The sequence below is a fragment of the Hemiscyllium ocellatum genome, chromosome 50, assembly GCF_020745735.1.
Source record: "Hemiscyllium ocellatum isolate sHemOce1 chromosome 50, sHemOce1.pat.X.cur, whole genome shotgun sequence".
NCBI classification, from domain to species: Eukaryota; Metazoa; Chordata; class Chondrichthyes; order Orectolobiformes; family Hemiscylliidae; genus Hemiscyllium; species Hemiscyllium ocellatum.
The window spans coordinates 11030297-11050536 of record NC_083450.1 but is presented as its reverse complement, the minus strand read 5'-3'; the positions used below and the strand labels follow the sequence as shown (position 1 = coordinate 11050536).

At 39.7% G+C, this 20240-nt stretch overlaps 1 protein-coding gene and 1 non-coding gene across 2 annotated transcripts in view; both read right to left on the bottom strand.

Annotated features, from left to right (window-relative positions):
• Nucleotides 1-20240, bottom strand: part of LOC132805590 (serine-rich adhesin for platelets-like) — a 110782-nt gene that overhangs the window by 66803 nt on the left and 23739 nt on the right. The window contains exons 9-15 of the mRNA XM_060820724.1: nucleotides 16670-16750; nucleotides 15237-15332; nucleotides 12505-12588; nucleotides 9141-9236; nucleotides 6500-6595; nucleotides 3751-3831; nucleotides 2320-2415 (exon numbers count right to left, since the gene is read on the bottom strand). Coding sequence (XP_060676707.1) covers nucleotides 2320-2415; nucleotides 3751-3831; nucleotides 6500-6595; nucleotides 9141-9236; nucleotides 12505-12588; nucleotides 15237-15332; nucleotides 16670-16750 — 630 coding nt within the window. The remainder of the gene's footprint in view (nucleotides 1-2319; nucleotides 2416-3750; nucleotides 3832-6499; nucleotides 6596-9140; nucleotides 9237-12504; nucleotides 12589-15236; nucleotides 15333-16669; nucleotides 16751-20240) is intronic.
• On the bottom strand, nucleotides 19565-19637 carry trnar-ccu (transfer RNA arginine (anticodon CCU)). Its single transcript has one exon. It is a non-coding gene; the product is annotated as a tRNA-Arg (tRNA).

Sequence of the window (20240 nt, the reverse complement as noted above, 5' to 3'; positions counted from 1 at the left end):
CACTGTGACTCTCAAATTTTTGTGCTCACTCTTCTCGACTATTACATTGCATCACCCTCAAAGCCCATGCCCGACTTCTCTATTGCACTAATTTATATTATCTGAGTCACAGTCACGAACTTCTCTGATGAACCAGACCAAATCACTTCAAAAGATCTAAAGCAGATAGCCTAGACACTAATATTTTCTTATTTTTAAATACAAATGCCAAGCGTTGTGTGATGGATGCAATTCGATTTGTCAAACAACCAGTCTTAAATCAAAACACGTTTTACTCGTACATTCTTTTAAAAATATAATAAAAGAAAGACGGAATCGGTATGACCTTATGCTATTGGAAAACTGAACAAAAGTATAAATTGTTTAACTGCCTAAGGATAGCGTTACAATGCAGTTACAGTCCATAAACACACCCGTTGGAAAGAGGAATGCAGTCAAATAGGTTTTCAAACATGCACTTCTTAAATCAGCAAGGAACAAAAACTATCAAGAGAATAAGCTGGCGAAAAGGGTAACAAACAGCAATGCACTTCGGCTTTGAAATGCACTTTCAACACCCGTGTAACTAGTACTGAACACACTAAAATATTAAAAATCCTGTTTCTTAGGGGACCTTGATCCCATCCATTATGGTTGCCTCTAATATTCCAACTTTGAAGAAAAACCTCATGGCCTCTCAAGCTGTTTACGTCATTAGTTTCAAATGGAGAGCTTGGTACCTCTGTTTTTAAAATCTCTCTTCAAAACAAAACAGAACACAGTCCACCTCTTAAAGTCATGGTATTGCCACAACTCGCCCTCACAAAACAGAACCATCAATACACAAATAAAGCTTGATTTTTAATATCCGTTTGTTTTATCCTATTAGCAGACCACAATATATATGCTGGTGCATATACATTTCATTGAGTTTAATCATTTACGACCACAGTCCATTATTGCTTTACTTATTGGGAGTTTGCTTACTGGGACTATTTTGTTTAATCGGAACCCACATAATTAAGTCAGTTGGATAGGTTGTGTTCTGCAGGGATCCATTATTCTGTTCTTTGTGTTTCATTGTGTAATTTTATGAGTGGATTTTTGTCTATTTTAAAATATTGTAGTCAGCCTGGCGAGTTTAATCTGGGTAATTTTCACTGTACACTTTTCTATACAAATTGCAAAGTTATGGTCTGAGCTGCCGTCTTTAAAAAAATGTTTTGAGTGGTTTGGCTTAGTCCATAACAAAATGCCTTATGACATTCCTTTGTGCTATGAAATTTTCTTTTTGACTCAAGTCAAACAGTGGAGAAATGACAGTGCTGAAACATTCCCACATTTTACTGTTAAGGACCAGACTAGACCCCCTCAAAACGCTTCAAGAAGGTATCCTCAAACCTAACGTTTTCTTATTTTAAAGAGAAACGTGAAGTGAATGTTCTAAATGTAATGCCACTGCACAAACCGTTTGATGTTAAGCAAAACAATTTACTATACTTAAAATACAAAGAAGAGAAAGAATAATGTAAAATAACTTAACTATCGGAAAACTGAACTGAATCATAGATATAGTACCCATTACTAATTGTTTGTTCCAATATGGCATCATCCCATAAACACACATCTTGTCAAAAAGGTAAATTCAGACAGAGTTTCTTTCATGCCGTCCAACATGTAGAGAGATTTCAGAGAATGTGCCAGTTAGTCGTGATTTACTGAAGCTTAATTCATTGCCACAGAAAGCTGTGGAGGCCAGATCATTGAGTATATTTAAAAATGAAATAGATTCTTGATTATTCAAGAGAATCAAGAGCTACCAGGAATAAGCAGGAGAATGGAATTGAGAAACTTATCAGACAAGTTTGAATGGCAGAGCAGACCCGAAGGGAATACTGGCCAAGTTTCTGCTCCTTTGTCTTATAGTCTTATGAAGCTTCTACTCTTTCTGAACCCAAACAGCATCACACTGCTCCAGCTAAAACAAAAAGTCTGGTCGGGAAGAACGCATTACTTCTATTGTCTATTGTCTAACTGTCTACTTCACTTCCATTCATAGACCTGTTTCAATAATAAAACGAAAAGACTTTTCATTTACTGATTGAGGCCACCTCCAATAGACACTTTAGTGACTCAGACTTTACTGTCTTTTCAAAACAACCCAGGAAATAATAACAATTTCAATGTGACAGCATTGCCACAATTCCATTAAGGAATCATTACTCAATAATTCCGTCTACTTCATTAACTAACTATTCTAGTGAGTCTCGACATCACTTACCTCCTGTTGACTGTGTGCCATCACTCACAGTTATTTAATGTACTCAATTTGACTTATACCTGACATTGCAGTTCCTGTGGGCGTCGGTGATGCCTGCTGAAAAGATTCTACAGTTGATTGTTTCTCAGGTGAATAAACTGATGTTGTGTCTGGATCTGAAGCAAAGGATAAACACAGAAAGATATTTTAGATTTCAGATCAATTAAACTGGCCCATATCTGGTTCAGGAAATGTGAAATAACATTCAAGATATTTTAATCTTTCGTGGGACATGCACTGCACTGTTTGAACTAACTTTTATTTCCTGTCCTTCGTTGGGTTTGAGAATGTGGTGATGAGCTCCTTTGTTGAACCGTTGTGGTCATTGTGCTGTACCACTCAAACTCGTGGAGAATAATGCACTCTGCCTAAATGGAGGCTATCCTAGCACGAAATTGAATATCGGTAGATCACCACAGTCCCTGTAAACGAACGCTGTGCCTCTCACATTCTTGTCATCACTCTTGTCAGCTATGCCATTGCATTCCTCTCAAACTACATGTCCCAACTCTCTAAGGTGCGAAGTTACATTTTTCGAGTCACTTCCATGGTCTGCTATGAACCAGACGACCCCCTCAAAATCTATGCAGGCATCAGCTGAGACCATAATCTTTTCTCATTTGATATGCAAGTGCCAGTCATTGTATTCCTATTGCAAACTATCTGTCTTAAATGAGGATACACTTTATTTATGGAGAAAATGAGGACTGCAGATGCTGGAATCCTGATGAAGGGTATTTGCCCGAAACGTTTGATTGTCCTGCTCCTCAGATGCTGTCGGATCTGCTGTGCGTTTCCAGCAACACACGCGTTTTATTTTGCACTGTGCTTGAAATATAGTAAAAGAAACACAGATTTGGTATAATTTAAAACGACTGGAAAAGTTTACAGAATTGAAATTATTTAACTGCCTAACTGTAACTGTTCATTACAGTGGCTTTTAACGTTAATGTTTAAATGTCCGATTCCTTCTCAATCCTGGAATACTTCTGCTGATGATTACTCAATCGTCAAAAAAAAAACACAACTGGCATTTCTATCCTCTTGTCACGTTCTTGCTCCAACCCTTCTAGGACCCAAACAGTTCTTCACTGCTGCCGCTAAAAACAAACTAAATAGCCTGATCTAAGAGAACTGGTCACTTCACTTCCATTGTTACAACTGTTTTAAAACAAACCTAAAGTCCTCTCAGATAATCGACTTCGACCACACTCAGTAGAAACTTTGGCAGCTCAACATTTACAATCTCTCGTCAAAGCACCCCAAAATTAATGTAATCTTTTTAAAATAACAGCATCGTCACAATTGCATCAAGGAATCATTGCTCAATAATTCTGGTTCCTTCAATAATGAACCGTTTCAGATAGTCAGTACCACACCCACCTCTTGTTGACCGTGTATACTGACTCACAGTTATTGACTTACGTAGATGGATCCAGTTTGACCTTTACCTGAGGTTGCAGTTGCGGTGGGCAGAAGTGACGCCTGCTCCATAGGTTCTTCAGGCAATTGTATTGGTACTGTATTAGGATCTAGAGTGAAGGATAAACACAGAAGAGGCATTTTGGTTTAAGATCAACAAAACTGGTTAAACTCCGGTTTACAAAGTTGAAAATAACATCACATATAGTCTTTTTAAAAAATGAACGTAGGCTGCATCGTCTCAAATAGCTTTCATTGCCTGTCCTTTGTTCGACTTTGAGAATTTGTGGGTGAGCTGTCTTGTTGAACCACTGATGTCATTGTGCGGTCCCAAAGGAAATTACGGAGAAGAATCCCCTCTGCCTCAGTCCACTGCATTCTAGCAGTAATTTCAATATCTGTAAATCACTAGTCCCTGTCTTTCTGACACTGCAAAATACACATTCCTGCCATCACTGTTCTCAATTGCATTCCTCTCGAAGTCCATGTCCACATCTCTCAGGGTCTCAGTTACATTTCCCGAATTCCTGGCATGCTCTGTCGACAGACATTGTGCTGATTCAGCATTCCCTCGTGCAATTGCATCAAAATCAGATGTCCAAATGGACTGCATGGCACGTCCTGCAGTTAACTTGCCACCACACCTTGTTGTTGCTACATTTTATTTACTGCAGTACACACCCCACAGTTTACTACATTCAATCTTCATACTCAGTAAATGCTAAACACCAAAAATATGAAGTGTGTTCACCTGCAGCTCCTCTCAGGCTGCATGGATCATTTCGAACAGCAGTTGGACTCAATGAAGAGAGTACGGAAAGCAGAAAGTTTTGTGCATAGGAGTTTAGTCACTTTGAGGTTTCAGAGAGATTGATCAGTGAGCACCAGGAAAGGCAGACAGTGCAGATGTGGCTTTCAGAGGAAGTGACAGTTGCAACCTGATCTGGGGTACCACAATGATTCTGCTGTATAGCAGGAAGGGTTGAAGTGTCAGCGAACGACAATGATGGGGTTCTACAGTCGGAGACACAAAAAACCATTTTTGTGGCCGCGAGTGTTATGGTTCGTTTCGTTCATTCTGCCTGATCATAGATGTCTCTAAGCAGTTACCCGACATTCTGAACGGGGAGAGTGTGCAGCCAAAGGATGAGGTCCATGTTGGCACAAACAGCAGAAGCAGCAAGAGAGATAAGGTCCTGCAAAGGGAAGTCAGGGACTGATGTAGAAATTTTTAAACAAATTGATCCTCTCGTGTTGTAATCTCAGGATAATTCCCTGTGCCTATGATAGTGGAAATAGGAACAGAGTACATTTGAACGCATGACTAAAGAATTCAGGGTAGATGTGGTTGTTACTTTCTGGATGAGCTGGTACGCTTGTTTGCAGACGTTTTCTCAGCAAACAAAGTAACATCACCAATGCATCTCCGGTGAAGCGTTGGTGTTCTGTCATGCTTGCTATTCATGTGTCCCGCTTTTCTGAGGTTAGTGGTATAACTTCCGTTTTTGTTTCTCAGTTATTGCTTTATGGTGTCTAATTCTGCCTGTTTGTTAATGGAGTTCTGGGTTGAGTGTGAGGCCTCCAGGAATTCGCACGCATTTCTCTGGCTTGTCCTAGACAAACATGATCAACTTGTGTCCACCCACATAGACAAAGAAACACACTAATGTATCTGGGACAATGTAACTAACGTCACTAACAGAGTGCAGTGCAGACGTTTTCCCCGTCACTGAACACCTCCATCTTCCTTCATGAATGTCGCAACAATGCCCGGCAATTGCGTTGTGTCATTTTGGAATTTAATGGCTGCAAGAAGAAGCTCAAACTAAATGATCTGGATTTTTTTATCCTTAAATGCTCCCAAACAAATTCAGGCGCTATTAACAGAATCGTCTCAGACACAATAAAGTTAACGGTAATGTTGAAATGTTAGATTCCTTCTCAATCCTGGAATACTTCTGCTGATGATTATTCCATCGTTGGAAAAAAATACACAAATGATCTTTCTAAACTCTGGTCACATTCTTGCAAGAGTCCAGCACCGACAGCCACATTACCCACATCGATAGCCACCTTGAAAGGGTTGGCACTTTAAACTGGCTAACATTGGGATTCCAGTTTTCAGGCTGTCAAATGCTTTCTGAAATCCCACTGTGCCGTGAAGTTGTCTGCAACTTTCCAAAGAATTCACTCTGTAGAAAGCTCACACTGCTGATAAACTCGCATATTTTCCCGTATCATCAACCATACCAGACTATATCAAAATATTTTAAGGTAGCCTCAACCATAACCTTTTCTTATTTTAAATGTAAACGTGAAGTGGGTGTTCCTGATGTGATGCAATTGATCAAACCAATCGATTATAAGCAAAATACAATTTATTTAAAGATAGCAGTTAAAATTGAAACAAAAGAAAGAGGAATTTAGAATAAGGTAGCGATTGGAAAGCTAATTCGAACCATAGATCTGATCTGGGAGAATTGGCCACTGCATTTCTATTCTTTGAACTGTTCGAACAAAAACCTAAAAGACTTTTCATTTACTGATTGAGGCCAGCTCCCGTACACGCTGCAGAGCTTCAGCCTTTACAAGCTCTCTTCAAATAAAACCCAGAAGAAAATAATACTTTTAAAGCATCGCCAGAATTCCATCAAGGAATCATTACCCAATAATTAGATGTAATAAAACAACTAACTATTCCAGTCAGTCACAACCTCACGTCCCATGTGTTGCATGTGCACCACTGAATTGAATAAATGAACCCAATTTGACTTATACCTGCGGTTCCAGTTCCTGTGGGTATATGTGACGCCTGCTCAAAAGATTCTCTTGATGATTGTTCCTCAGGCCAATAAGTTGATGCTGTGTCTGAATCTGAAGGAAAGCATAAACACAGAATCGATTTTTTTGGATTTTGGATTAATTCAACTGATTCATACCTTATTCAGGAAATATGAAATAACATTCAAGATTTATATATATCTAAATCTTGAATGTTATAGGTTGTAGGCTGCACTGGTTGAACTGGCTTTTATTGTGCGTCCTTTGTTGCCTTTGCAAAGGTGGTAGCGTGCTGATTGTTGAACCGCTGATGTCATTGTGGTGTTCCACTCAAATGCAGAAAGAGGAATGCACCATTCCTCCATGAAATGTCTCCTAGCACTAAATTGCACATCTGTAAGTCACCACAGTCCCTGTGTACAGACACAGTGGCTGACACATTCATGTGACCACTGTTCTCAGCTATTCCATTACATTCCTGTACAACTCCATTTTCCAATTCTCTAAGCGGTTAAGTTACAGTTTTCCAGTCACATTCACGGCTTATTAGTATGAACCAGACCAAACAACCGCAAAATATATGAACCCAATCGTTTCTTATTTTAAAGGCAAGTGCCAGGCGTTGCAACCTAAAGCAAACTACCTGTCTTCAATGAAAACACACGTTATTCTACATTACACTTGGAATACAATAAAAGAAAGATGTAATTGTGATACTTAAAACGATTGGACAGCTTGACAGAAGTATAAGTTATTTAACTGCCTAACTGTAATTGTTCAATACAGTAACGTTCCATAAACACACCCGTTATGAAGATAAGTTATGTAAAACAGAATGTCGGGCATGCACTTCTCCAATCCACAAGAGAAAATAAAACAAGAGAAAAGGCCGAGGAAGGCGGTAGCAATGAGAAATATACTGCAGCTTTGAAACGTAGCTTACGACCGCAGCATGTGTTTCTGAAAAAAAACTGAAACTGGAAATCTTGCCTCGTGGGGAGCTTGATCTGGCCAATAACATTCCAGTATTAGAAGGAGAGCCTCAAGGTCTCACAAGCTGTTAACTATTTTCGAATATTGAGCTTAGTACTCCATTTTAGAAGCTTTCTTTTAAAGAAAACAGAACACATTGCACCTCCTAAAGTCATAGTCTTACGATAACTTCCCTTCCAAAACATGAACAATCAATATACAAAGACAGGTTTTTTTTTAATAAACTTTAGTCTTACCCGATTAGTACATCACTACACTTATGCAGGTACAATTATATTTCATTGGTATTAAGCATGCAAATAGCCATGAACACAGTGCAGTGACAGACTTTTTCCCCACCATTGAACACCTCCCTTTTCCTTTCATTAAAGTCGTAACAATGCACGGGCAATTATGTAATGTGTATCAATTTGGAATTAAAAGACTGCAAGAAGAAGCTCAAACTAAATGACCTGGAATTTTTATCCTTAAATTCTCCCAAAATATTTAAGGTGCGATTAGCAGAATATGCAATTGTCTCAGATACATTACTGATAACATTATTGCTGAAATGTTAGATTCCTTCTCAATCCTGAAATACTTCTGCTAATGATCATTCAATCGTTGGACAAAAATACACAATTGGTCTTTCTAACCTCTGGACACGTTCTTGCAAGACTGCAGCACCGACAGCCACTTTGCCCGCATCAACAGCCACTTTGAAAGGCTTTGCCTTATTAAAGCTGGTTAACATTGGGATTCCAGCTTACAGATTGTCAAATGCCTTCTGACATTCCTCTGTGCTCTGAAATTTTCTGCCCATTTCCAAACAAGGCACTGAGTGGAAACATCACACAAGCTGAAAAACTCACACATTTTACTGTATTATGGACCAGATCAGACTCTATCCAAATATTTTAAGAAGGTAGCCTCAGCCACAAGCTTTTCTTATTTTAAAGGTTAACGTGAAGTGGGTAGTCCAGATGTGTTGCAACTGATCAAACCACTCGCTGATGAGCAAAACACAATTTTTAAAAAGGCAATCACTAAAATAGAAACAAAAGAAAGAGGAATTTAGAATAACTTGGCATTTGGGAAACTGAATCGAACCACGGATACAGTGTCCATTACTAATTATCTGTTCCAGTCTCGTAATATCCCATAAATGATCGCCTTGCCAAAAACATAAATTCAGGCAAAGATTTACACATGCCATTCAACATGAAGAGAGACTTCAGCTAAAGTCACAGTTAGGAAATCGTACACTGAAGCTGCAAACCTTCTGGGAGCCAAACACCTATTTGCTGCTGCAGCTGAAAACTAAGTAGAGAAACCTGATCTCGGAGAACCGGTCACTCCACGTCCATTGTTCCATCTGTTTTAAAACAAACCTGAAGTCCCCGTAAATTATTGACTCAGGCCAAATTCAATAGACAATTCGGCACCACAACACTTGTAATCTCTCGTCAAAAAATAATCCAAAACAATGAAAACGTTTTATAGTGACAGATTCGTCGCAATTTCATCAAGTAATCATTACTCAATAATTCCAGCTCCTTCAATAACAAACCATTTCAGACAGTCACTATCACACCTACCTCTTGTTTAACGTATATTATTACTCACTGTTTTTGAATTTAATAAATGAACACAATTTGACTTCTACCTGACATTGCAGTAGCTGTGGGCATAAATGACACCTGCTGAAAAGATTCTCCAGTTGACTGTTGCACAGGCGAATGAGTTGATTTTGTGCCTGGATCTGAAGCGAAGGATAAACACAAAAGAAACATTTTAGAACATAGAACATGGAACATAGAACAATACAGCACAGTACAGGCCCTTCAACCCACGAACATTTGTCCTAGATTAAGCACCTATCCATGTCCCTATCCAATTTCCACTTAACTGTCACCAATGATTCTGACTCTGCCACTCCCAGAGGCAGCGCATTCCATGCCCCCACCACTCTCTGGGTAAAGAACCTACCGCTGACATCCCCCGATACCTTGCACCCTTCACATTAAATTTATGTCCCCTTGCAACACTCTGTTGTACCCAGGGAAAAATTCTTTGACTGTCTACTCTATCTATTCCCCTCATCATCTTATAAACCTCTATCAATCACCCATCATCCTTCACCGTTCCAATGAGAAAAGGCCTAGCACTCTCAATCTATTCTTGTACGACCAATTCTCCATTCCAGGCAACATCCTAGTAAATCTCTTCTGCACCCCCTCCAAGACTTCCACATCTTTCCAAAGTGAGGCGACCAGAATTGCACACAGTTCTCCAAATGTGACCTTACCAAGGTCCAGTACAGCTGCAACATCACCTCACGACTCTTGAATTCAATCCCTCTGCTAATGAACACTAATTCACCATAGGCCTTCTTACAAGCTCTATCCACCTGAGTGGCAACTTTCAAAGAGCTATGAACATAGACCCCAAGATCCTTCTGCTCCTCTGCGTTATTAAGAACCCTACTGTTCACCCTGCATTCTGCATTCTTTTTTGTCCTTCCAAAATGGACAACCTCACACTTGACAAGGTTGAATTGCATCTGCCACTCCTCAGCCCAGCTCTGTATCTTATCTAAGTCCCTTTGCAGCTGACAACAGCCCTCCTCACTATCCACAACTCCACCAATCTTAGTATTATCTACAAATTTACTGACCTACCCTTCGGCTCCCTCTTCCAAGTCATTAATAAAAATTACAAACAGCAGAGAACCCAGAACTGATCCCTGCGGAACTCCACTTGTAACTGGGCTCCAGGATGAATATTTACCATCTATCACCACTGTCTGACTTCGACCAGTTAGCCAGTTCTCTATCCAACTGGCCAAATTTCCCACTATCCCATGCCTGCTGACTTGATGCATAATCCTACCGTGGGGAACATTATCAAATGCCTTACTGAAATCCATGTACTCTACATCCACTGCTCTACCCTCATCCACATGCTTGGTCACCTCAAAGAATTCAATAAGACTCGTAAGGCAAGGCCTACCCCTCACAAATCCGTGCTGGCTGTCCCTAATCAAGCAGTGTCTTTCCAGATACTCAGAAATCCTATCCCTCAGTACACTTTCCATTACTTTGCCTACCACCGAAGTAAGACTAACTGGCCTGTAATTCTCGGGCTTATCCCTATTCCCTTTTAATTTCAGAAAAAAATTCAACTGGTTCACACCTGGTTCTGGAATTATAAAATAGCTTTCGATTTCTTTTTTTCTTAATAGCTTGTGGCACATGATCCTTTGGTTGAACCAGAATCCATAACCTGTCACTTAGTTGTTTTTGAGAATCTGGTGGTGAGCTGCCTTGTTACACAATGATTTCATTGTGCTATACCACTCGAAATCAGGAAAAGGAATCCAGTCTGCCTCAATGGATTACGTCCAAGCAGTAAATTGAATATCTGTAAATCACTACGGTCTATGTATTTCGGACACTGTGACTCTCACAGTCATGTGATCACTCTTCACAGCTATTCCAGTACGTTGCTCGCAAAGTCCACGCTTCACTTCGCCATTTTCTGAGTCACTATCACGTTCTTTTGTTATTATAAAGACCTAAGTCACTCAAAATATGTGAAATAGATAGTCTCGACCCTAATCTTCCCTTATTTTAATCAACTGCTAGGCGTTGTGTTCTGGATGCAATTCGATTTGTCAAACTACCAGTCTTGAATCAAAACATACTTTATTCATACAGTATATTTAAAATGCAATCAAAGAAAGACAGAATCGGAATAACTTAAAACTACTGGAAAACGTATCACCCAATTATAAATTATTTAACTGCACACAGAATATGTTCATTTGGAATGTTCCATAAACACAACCATTGTAAAGAAATATTCAGTCAAATAGATTGTTAGACCCATGCAATTGTCTAGTCCACAAGGAAAACAAACATGAAGAGAAAACGCTGAGAATGAAAGCTTAATGAAGAAAGTCGTGCAAATTTGAAATAAAGCTTCAAAATCCCAGCAACTGCTCCTGGGAAAACTCAAATTGAAAACATTGGCTCGAGGAGAATTTGATCCACTCAATCAGGCTCTTTCAATATTTCAACTTTTAAAAAGACCGCAAGGGCTCACAAGCTGTTTACATTACTGAATTCAAATACATAACTTGATATCTCCGTTTTAAAATCTCTCTTCAAAAGAAAACATGACAACTTACTCCTGTTAACGACATTGATATTGCCTCAACTATCCCTCACAAAAAAAATGAACCCTCAATATACAAAGATGGCCTTACTTTTAAAAACCTTTTGTCTTGTCCTATAATTACACCACAATACATGTAGTGATATACATTGCTTTGACATTCAGCACACAAACATTCACTAATACAATCCAGTACAGTTTTTTTTTATTCTCGTCACTGAACGCCTCCCACTTCCTTCCTTAAAGGCGCAACACCGCATCAGCAGTTATCTTAGATGAGTTATAGTGTGGAAAGAGGCCCTTCAGCCCAACAAGTCCACAGCCACCCGCCAAAGCGCAACCCACCCATTCCCCTACATTTACCCCTTACCTAACACTATGGGCAATTTAGCATGGCCAATTCACCTAACCTGCGCATCTTTGGACTGTGGGAGGAAACACACGCTGATACGGGGAGAATGTGCAAAGTCAGTCGCCTGAGGCGGGAAATGAACCTGGGTCTCCGGTGCTGTGCCACAGTGCCGCCCAGCTATGCTCTGTTGTCCTGCTACATGTACTAGGATCCTTTCAAAGTGTTAAATGAGCTATTGTAGAATATGCATTTTTCTCAGACACATTGTTGGCAACGGAAGCGTTGAAATGTTAGTTTCCTCTCTTCAAAATAAAACCCAAAACAACAAAGTTTATCGAACATGACAACATGGTTAAAAATGCATCAAAGAATCATTAATGAATAATGACTATCAGTAACTAACCATTCCAGTCAGTCATTACCACATCTACCTATTGTTGACCGTAGACCATTAATCACAGTTATTGAATTCAATAAATGAACCCAATTTGACTAGTACCTGAGGTCGCAGTTCCTGTAGGCGTAAGTGACGCCTGCTGAAAAGATTCTGTAGTTGATTGTTCCTCAAGCAAATCAGCTGATTCTGTGTCAGGATTGAAAGAAAATGAAAGAGACATTTTAGATTTCAGATTAACACAACTGGTTAAAAACCTGTTTCAGGAAATATGAAATAACATTACATATCTTTTTTTTGTAAGTTTTCTTTGAATGGAGCCTGTGTCAGATGAACCATGCATTTTTGCCCATCATTCGTTGCCTTTGAGAATCTGGTGGTGAGCTGCCTTATTGAGCCACTGATGTCATTATGCTGTACCACTCGAAATCAGGGAGAGGAATCAACTCTGCTTCAATGGATTGTATCTAAATTGAGTATCTGATAATCACGATTTTCTCTGTACGTCGGACACCGTGACTCTCACATTTATGTGATCACTCTTCTCGGCTATTACATTGCATCACTCTCAAAGCCCATGCCCGACTTCTCTATTGCACTAATTTATATTATCTGAGTCACAGTCACGAACTTCTCTGATGAACCAGACCAAATCACTTCAAAAGATCTAAAGCAGATAGCCTAGACACTAATATTTTCTTATTTTTAAATACAAATGCCAAGCGTTGTGTGATGGATGCAATTAGATTGGTCAAACAACCAGTCTTAAATCAAAACACATTTTACTCGTACATTCTTTTAAAAATATAATAAAAGAAAGACGGAATCGGTATGACCTTATGCTATTGGAAAACTGAACAAAAGTATAAATTGTTTAACTGCCTAAGGATAGCGTTACAATGCAGTAACAGTCCATAAACACACCCGTTGGAAAGAGGAATGCAGTCAAATAGGTTTTCAAACATGCACTTCTTAAATCAGCAAGGAACAAAACCTATCAAGAGAATAAGATGGCGAAAAGGGTAACAAGGAGCAATGTACTGCAGCTTTGAAATGCACTTTCAACACCCGTGTAACTAGTACTGAACACACTAAAATTTTAAAAATCCTGGCTCTTAGGGGAGCATGATCCCATCCATTATGGCTGCCCCTAATATTCTAACTTTTAAGAAAAATCTCACGGCCTCTCGAGCTGTTTACGTCATTAGTTTCAAATGGAGAGCTTGGTACCTCTGTTTTTAAAATCTCTCTTCAAAACAAAACAGAACATAGTCCACCTCTTAAAGTCATGGTATTGCCACAACTCGCCCTCACAAAACAGAACCATCAATACACAAATAAAGCCTGATTTTTAATATCCGTTTGTTTTATCCTATTAGCAGAACACAATATCTTTGCTGGTGCATATACATTTCATTGAGTTTAATCATTTACGACCACAGTCCATTACTGCCTTACTTATTGGGAGTTTGCTTGCTGGGACTATTTTGTATAATCGGAACCCACATAATTAAGTCAGTTGGATAGGTTGAGTTCTGCAGGGTTTCTTTATTCTGCTCTTTGTGTTTCATTGTGTAATTTTATGAGTGGATTTTTGTCTATTTTAAAATATAGTAATCAACCTGGCGAGTTTAATCTGGGTAATTTTCACTGTACACTTTTCGATACAAATTGCAAAGTTATGGTCTGAGCTGCCTGCTTTAAAAAAATGTTTTGAGTGGTTTGGCTTAGTCCATAACAAAATGCCTTCTGACATTCCTTTGTGCTATGAAATTTTCTGCACTTTTTGACTCAAGTCAAACAATGGAGAAATAACAGTGCTGAAACGTTCCCACATTTTACTCTGTTAAGGACCAGACTAGACCCCCTGAAAACGCTTCAAGAATGTATCTTCAAATCTAACGTTTTCTTATATTAAAGAGAAACGTGAAGTGGATGTTCTAAATGTAATGCCACTGCACAAACCGTTTGATGTTAAGCAAAACAATTTACTATACTTAAAATACAAAGAAGAGAAAGAATAATGTAAAATAACTTAACTATCGGAAAACTGAACTGAATCATAGATATAGTACCCATTACTAATTGTTTGTTCCAATATGGCATCATCCCATAAACACACATCTTGTCAAAAAGGTAAATTCAGACAGAGTTTCTTTCATGCCGTCCAACATGTAGAGAGATTTCAGAGAAAGTGCCAGTTAGTCGTGATTTACTGAAGCTTAATTCATTGCCACAGAAAGCTGTGGAGGCCAGATCATTGAGTATATTTAAAAATGAAATAGATTCTTGATTATTCAAGAGAATCAAGAGCTACCGGGAATAAGCAGGAGAATGGAACTGAGAAACTTATCAGACAAGTTTGAATGGCAGAGCAGACCCGATGGGAATACTGGCCTAGTTTCTGCTCCTATGTCTTATAGTCTTATGAAGCTTCTACTCTTCCTGAACCCAAACAGCATCACACTGCTCCAGCTAAAACAAAAAGTCTGGTCGGGGAGAACTCATTACTTCTATTGTCTATTGTCTAACTGGCTACTTCACTTCCATTCATAGACCTGTTTCAATAATAAAACGAAAAGACTTTTCATTTACTGATTGAGGACACCTCCAATAGACACTTTAGTGACTCAGACTTTACTGTCTTTTCAAAACAACCCAGGGAATAATAACAATTTTAATGTGACAGCATTGCCACAATTCCATTAAGGAATCATTACTCAATAATTCCGTCTACTTCATTAACTAACTATTCTCGTGAGTTTCGACATCACCTACCTCCTGTTGACTGTGTGCCATCACTCACAGTTATTTAATGTACTCAATTTGACTTATACCTGACATTGCAGTTCCTGTGGGCGTCGGTGATGCCTGCTGAAAAGATTCTACAGTTGATTGTTTCTCAGGTGAATAAACTGATGTTGTGTCTGGATCTGAAGCAAAGGATAAACACAGCAGAGATATTTTAGATTTCAGATCAATTAAACTGGCTCATATCTGGTTCAGGAAATGTGAAATAACATTCAAGATATTTTAATCTTTCGTGGGAGATGCACTGCACTGTTTGAACTAACTTTTATTTCCTGTCCTTCGTTGGGTTTGAGAATGTAGTGATGAGCTCCTTTGTTGAACCGTTGTGGTCATTGTGCTGTACCACTCAAACTCGTGGAGAATAATGCACTCTGCCTAAATGGAGGCTATCCTAGCACGAAATTGAATATCGGTAGATCACCACAGTCCCTGTAAACGAACGCTGTGCCTCTCACATTCTTGTCATCACTCTTGTCAGCTATGCCATTGCATTCCTCTCAAACTACATGTCCCAACTCTCTAAGGTGCGAAGTTACATTTTTCGAGTCACTTCCATGGTCTGCTATGAACCAGACGACCCCCTCAAAATCTATGCAGGCATCAGCTGAGTCCATAATCTTTTCTCATTTGATATGCAAGTGCCAGTCATTGTATTCCTATTGCAAACTATCTGTCTTAAATGAGGATACACTTTATTTATGGAGAAAATGAGGACTGCAGATGCTGGAATCCTGATGAAGGGTATTTGCCCGAAACGTTTGATTGTCCTGCTCCTCAGATGCTGTCGGATCTGCTGTGTGTTTCCAGCAACACACGCTTTTTTATTTTGCACTGTGCTTGAAATATAGTAAAAGAAAGACAGAATTGGTATAATTTAAAACGACTGGAAAAGTTTACAGAATTGAAATTATTTAACTGCCTAACTGTAACTGTTCATTACAGTGGCTTTTAACGTTAATGTTTAAATGTCCGATTCCTTCTCAATCCTGGAATACTTCTGCTGATGATTACTCAATCGTCAAAAAAAAAACACAATTGGCATTTCTATCCTCTTGTCACGTTCTTGCTCCAACCCTTCTAGGACCCAAACAGTTCTTCACTGCTGCAGCTAAAAACAAACTAAATAGCCTGATCTAAGAGAACTGGTCACTTCACTTCCATTGTTACATCTGTTTTAAAACAATCTTAAAGTCCTCTCAGATAATCGACTTTGACAGCACTCAGTAGAAACTTCGGCAGCTCAACATTTACAATCTCTCGTCAAAGAACCCCAAAATTAATGTAATTTTTAAAAAATAGCAGCATCGTCACAATTGCAACAAGGAATCATTGCTCAATAATTCTGGTTCCTTCAATAATGAACCGTTTCAGACAGTCATTACCACACCGACCTCTTGTTGACTGTGTATGCTGACTCACAGTTATTGACTTAAGTATATGGATCCAGTTTAACCTTTACCTGAGGTTGCAGTTCCGGTCGGCATAAGTGACGCCTGCTCTATAGGTTCTTCAGGCAGTTGGATTGGTACTGTATTAGGATCTAGAGTGAAGGATAAACACAGAAGAGGCATTTTGGTTTAAGATCAACAAAACTGGTTAAACTCCGGTTTACAAAGTATGAAATAACATCACATATAGTCTTTAAAAAAAATGAACGTAGGCTGCATCGGCTCAAATCGCTTTCCTTGCCTGTGCTTTGTTCGACTTTGAGAATTTGTGGGTGAGCTGTCTTGTTGAACCACTGATGTCATTGTGTGATCCCAAAGGAAATTACGGAGAAGAATCCATTCTGCCTCAGTCCACTGCATTCTAGCAGTAAATTCAATATCTGTAAATCACTAGTCCCTGTCTTTCTGACACTGCAAAATACACATTCCTGCCATCACTGTTCTCAAGTTGCATTCCTCTCGAAGTCCATGTCCACATCTCTCAGGGTCTCAGTTACATTTCCCGAATGCCTGGCATGCTCTGTCGACAGACATTGTGCTGATTCAGCATTCCCTCGTGCAATTGCGTCAAAATCAGATGTCCAAATGGACTGCATGGCACGTCCTGCAGTTAACTTGCCACCACACCTTGCTGTTGCTACATTTTATTTACTGCAGTACACACCCCACAGTTTACTACATTCGATCTTCATACTCAGTAAATGCTAAACACCAAAAATATGAAGTGTGTTCACCTGCAGCTCCTCTCAGGCTGCATGGATCATTTCGAACAGCAGTTGTATTCAATGAAGAGAGTACAGGAAGCAGAAAGTTTTGTGCATAGGAGTTTAGTCACTTTGAGGTTTCAGAGAGATTGATCAGTGAGCACCAGGAAAGGCAGACAGTGCAGATGTGGCTTTCAGAGGAAATGACAGTTGCAACCTGATCTGGGGTACCACAATGATTCTGCTGTATAGCAGGAAGGGTTGAAGTGTCAGCGAACGACAATGCTGGGGGATTCTACAGTCGGAGACACAAAAAGCCATTTTTGTGGCCGCGAGTGTTATGGTTCGTTTCCTTCATTCTGCCAGATCATAGATGTCTCTAAGCAGTTACCCGACATTCTGAACGGGGAGAGTGTGCAGCCAAAGGATGAGGTCCATACTGGCACAAACAACAGAGGCAGCAAGAGAGATAAGGTCCTGCAAAGGGAAGTCAGGGACTTAGGTAGAAATTTTAAAAAATTGATCCTCTCGTGTTGTAATCTCAGGATAATTCCCTGTGCCTATGATAGTGGAAATAGGAGCAGAGTACAGTTGAATGCATGACTAAAGAATTCAGGGTAGATGTGGTTGTTACTTTCTGGATGAGCTGGTAAGCGTGTTTGCAGACGTTTTCTCAGCAAACAAAGTAACATCACCAATGCATCTCCGGTGAAGCGTTGGTGTTCTGGATGCTTGCTATTCATGTGCCTCGATTTGCTGAAGTGAGTGGTATAACTTTCGTTTTTGTTTCTCAGTGATTGCTTTATGGTGTCTAATTCTGCCTGTTTGTTAATGGAGTTCTGGGTTGAGTGTGGGGCCTCCAGGAATTCGCACGCATTTCTCTGGCTTGTCCTAGACAAACATGACCAACTTGTGTCCACCCACATAGACAAAGAAAGACACTAATTTATCTGGGACAATGTATCCATCTTATCTTAAAGTGATGATACATGCTTTCAACATCGTAACACTGCTGAGTCCACTTTTGTTTGTCATTTTTATAAACGATGGAGATGATAATATAGAATTCATGGTTCATAAATTCGTGAATGACAAAAGGGTTCATGGCACAGTGGTCGGTAAAGAAGATTATCTCACATCACAAAGAGCTCTTGACCAAATGGGTCAATGGGCTGAAGAGCGGCAGATGGAGTCTAATTTGGAAAAATGACTAAGAAGGAGAGGCTGTATAGGCTGAGATCTTTTTCACTGGAGCACAGAAGATTTGTGTACAGAGTTGAACTGAACATTTTTGCAAGCAGCCCTGCTATTTCCAGCCGTGCCTCATTCAACCATCTACGTTTTAACTGGTCCAAAGATTTCTCTCCTTTAAGCCAGCCAAAACACTCAAAACCTCTGAAAAGTCATTGCTAATTTGTTTGATTGTGTCACAGATCTTCTCCCAGATTTCGATATTTACAATGTCCCTTTCACTCAAGAACACTAACACAAAGTGTTCATTCAGAACCCTACCTATTTTCTCTAGCTTCAGATACTAATTACCACTGTGGTCCTTAATGGGCTCTAATCATTCCCTTTTGTCCTTAAGAATGTGCTTGTTAAAATAACTACTCTTTTAAGTTTGCTCTTGCACATTCTAAACGTTTTTTGGGCTCACGTTGTTTTGAACTTTTGATATCTGATATAATCCTTCTTTTTCCTCTCAATCTAATGCAGTATTTCCCTGGTATCCAGAGTTCACAGGATTTGTCGGTCCCAATTTTTGTTTTGTTTGTCAGATCATGTTGGTCCTGTTCTCTCCATATTTCCATTTTGAACACATCCCACTAATCAGAGAGGGATTTACCTGAAAGCATCTGCTAGATTAGATTACTTACAGTGTGGAAACAGGCCCTTCGGCCCAACAAGTCCACACCGACCCGCCGAAGCGCAACCCACCCATACCCCTACATATATCCCTTACCTAACACTACGGGCAATTTAGCATGGCCAATTCACCTGACCCGCACATCTTTGGACTGTGGGAGGAAACCGGAGCACCCCGAGGAAACCCACGCAGACACGGGGAGAATGTGCAAACTCCACAGTCAGTCGCCTGAGGCGGGAATTGAACGCAGGTCCCTGGCGCTGTGAGGCAGCAGTGCTAACCACTGTGCCACCGTGCCGCCCCAGCAGATTAAGGACACACAAGGAAGAGTCAGACACCCCAGATGGGACTTGAACCCACAATCCCTGGCTTAGGAGGCCAGTGCCTTATCCACTAGGCCACTGGAGCTGCACCTAGGCCACTGGAGCTGCCCTTGCTTCACTCTGGCCAAATCGTTTTTAAGCAAATATATACAAACAACTCCTCATCGTTTTTGCACTTTACGAACTAGTCTCTAGATGGCACTATCATTTCACTTTACACGATATCCCTCTTGCCTCCATCGATACTTGGGTATCTTTTCAGTCATTACATACAATTCATTACTACCAATACTTGCAAATGCCATCAGTCACTTGTTACGAAAGTGTAGAGGTGTACTGTACGTTTAAGAGAGAGAGGAAACTAGCAAGGACTGACTCAAAGCACAAGATTGTCCAAACAAGATAAAAACGTCGAAACAAATAGCTAGAGTCGTGTTGCCATGGAACAAAAACAAATTCGAATTCGGGTAATCAATTTAAATTATGCCTAAGAAACCAAAATCCAATCGAATTTGAATTTCACTGTTTGGGATGACATCAAACTAATGAAATTATCTGATGTTTTGGGGTGTAAAACTAGACATATTGAACAATTAGGGGGACAAATCCCAGGAAAACCAACAAATATAGGCTGCTAGTCAAATACCTCTCCTAAAGCTACCTGCTCACATGAAAGATCTTTGAAGCA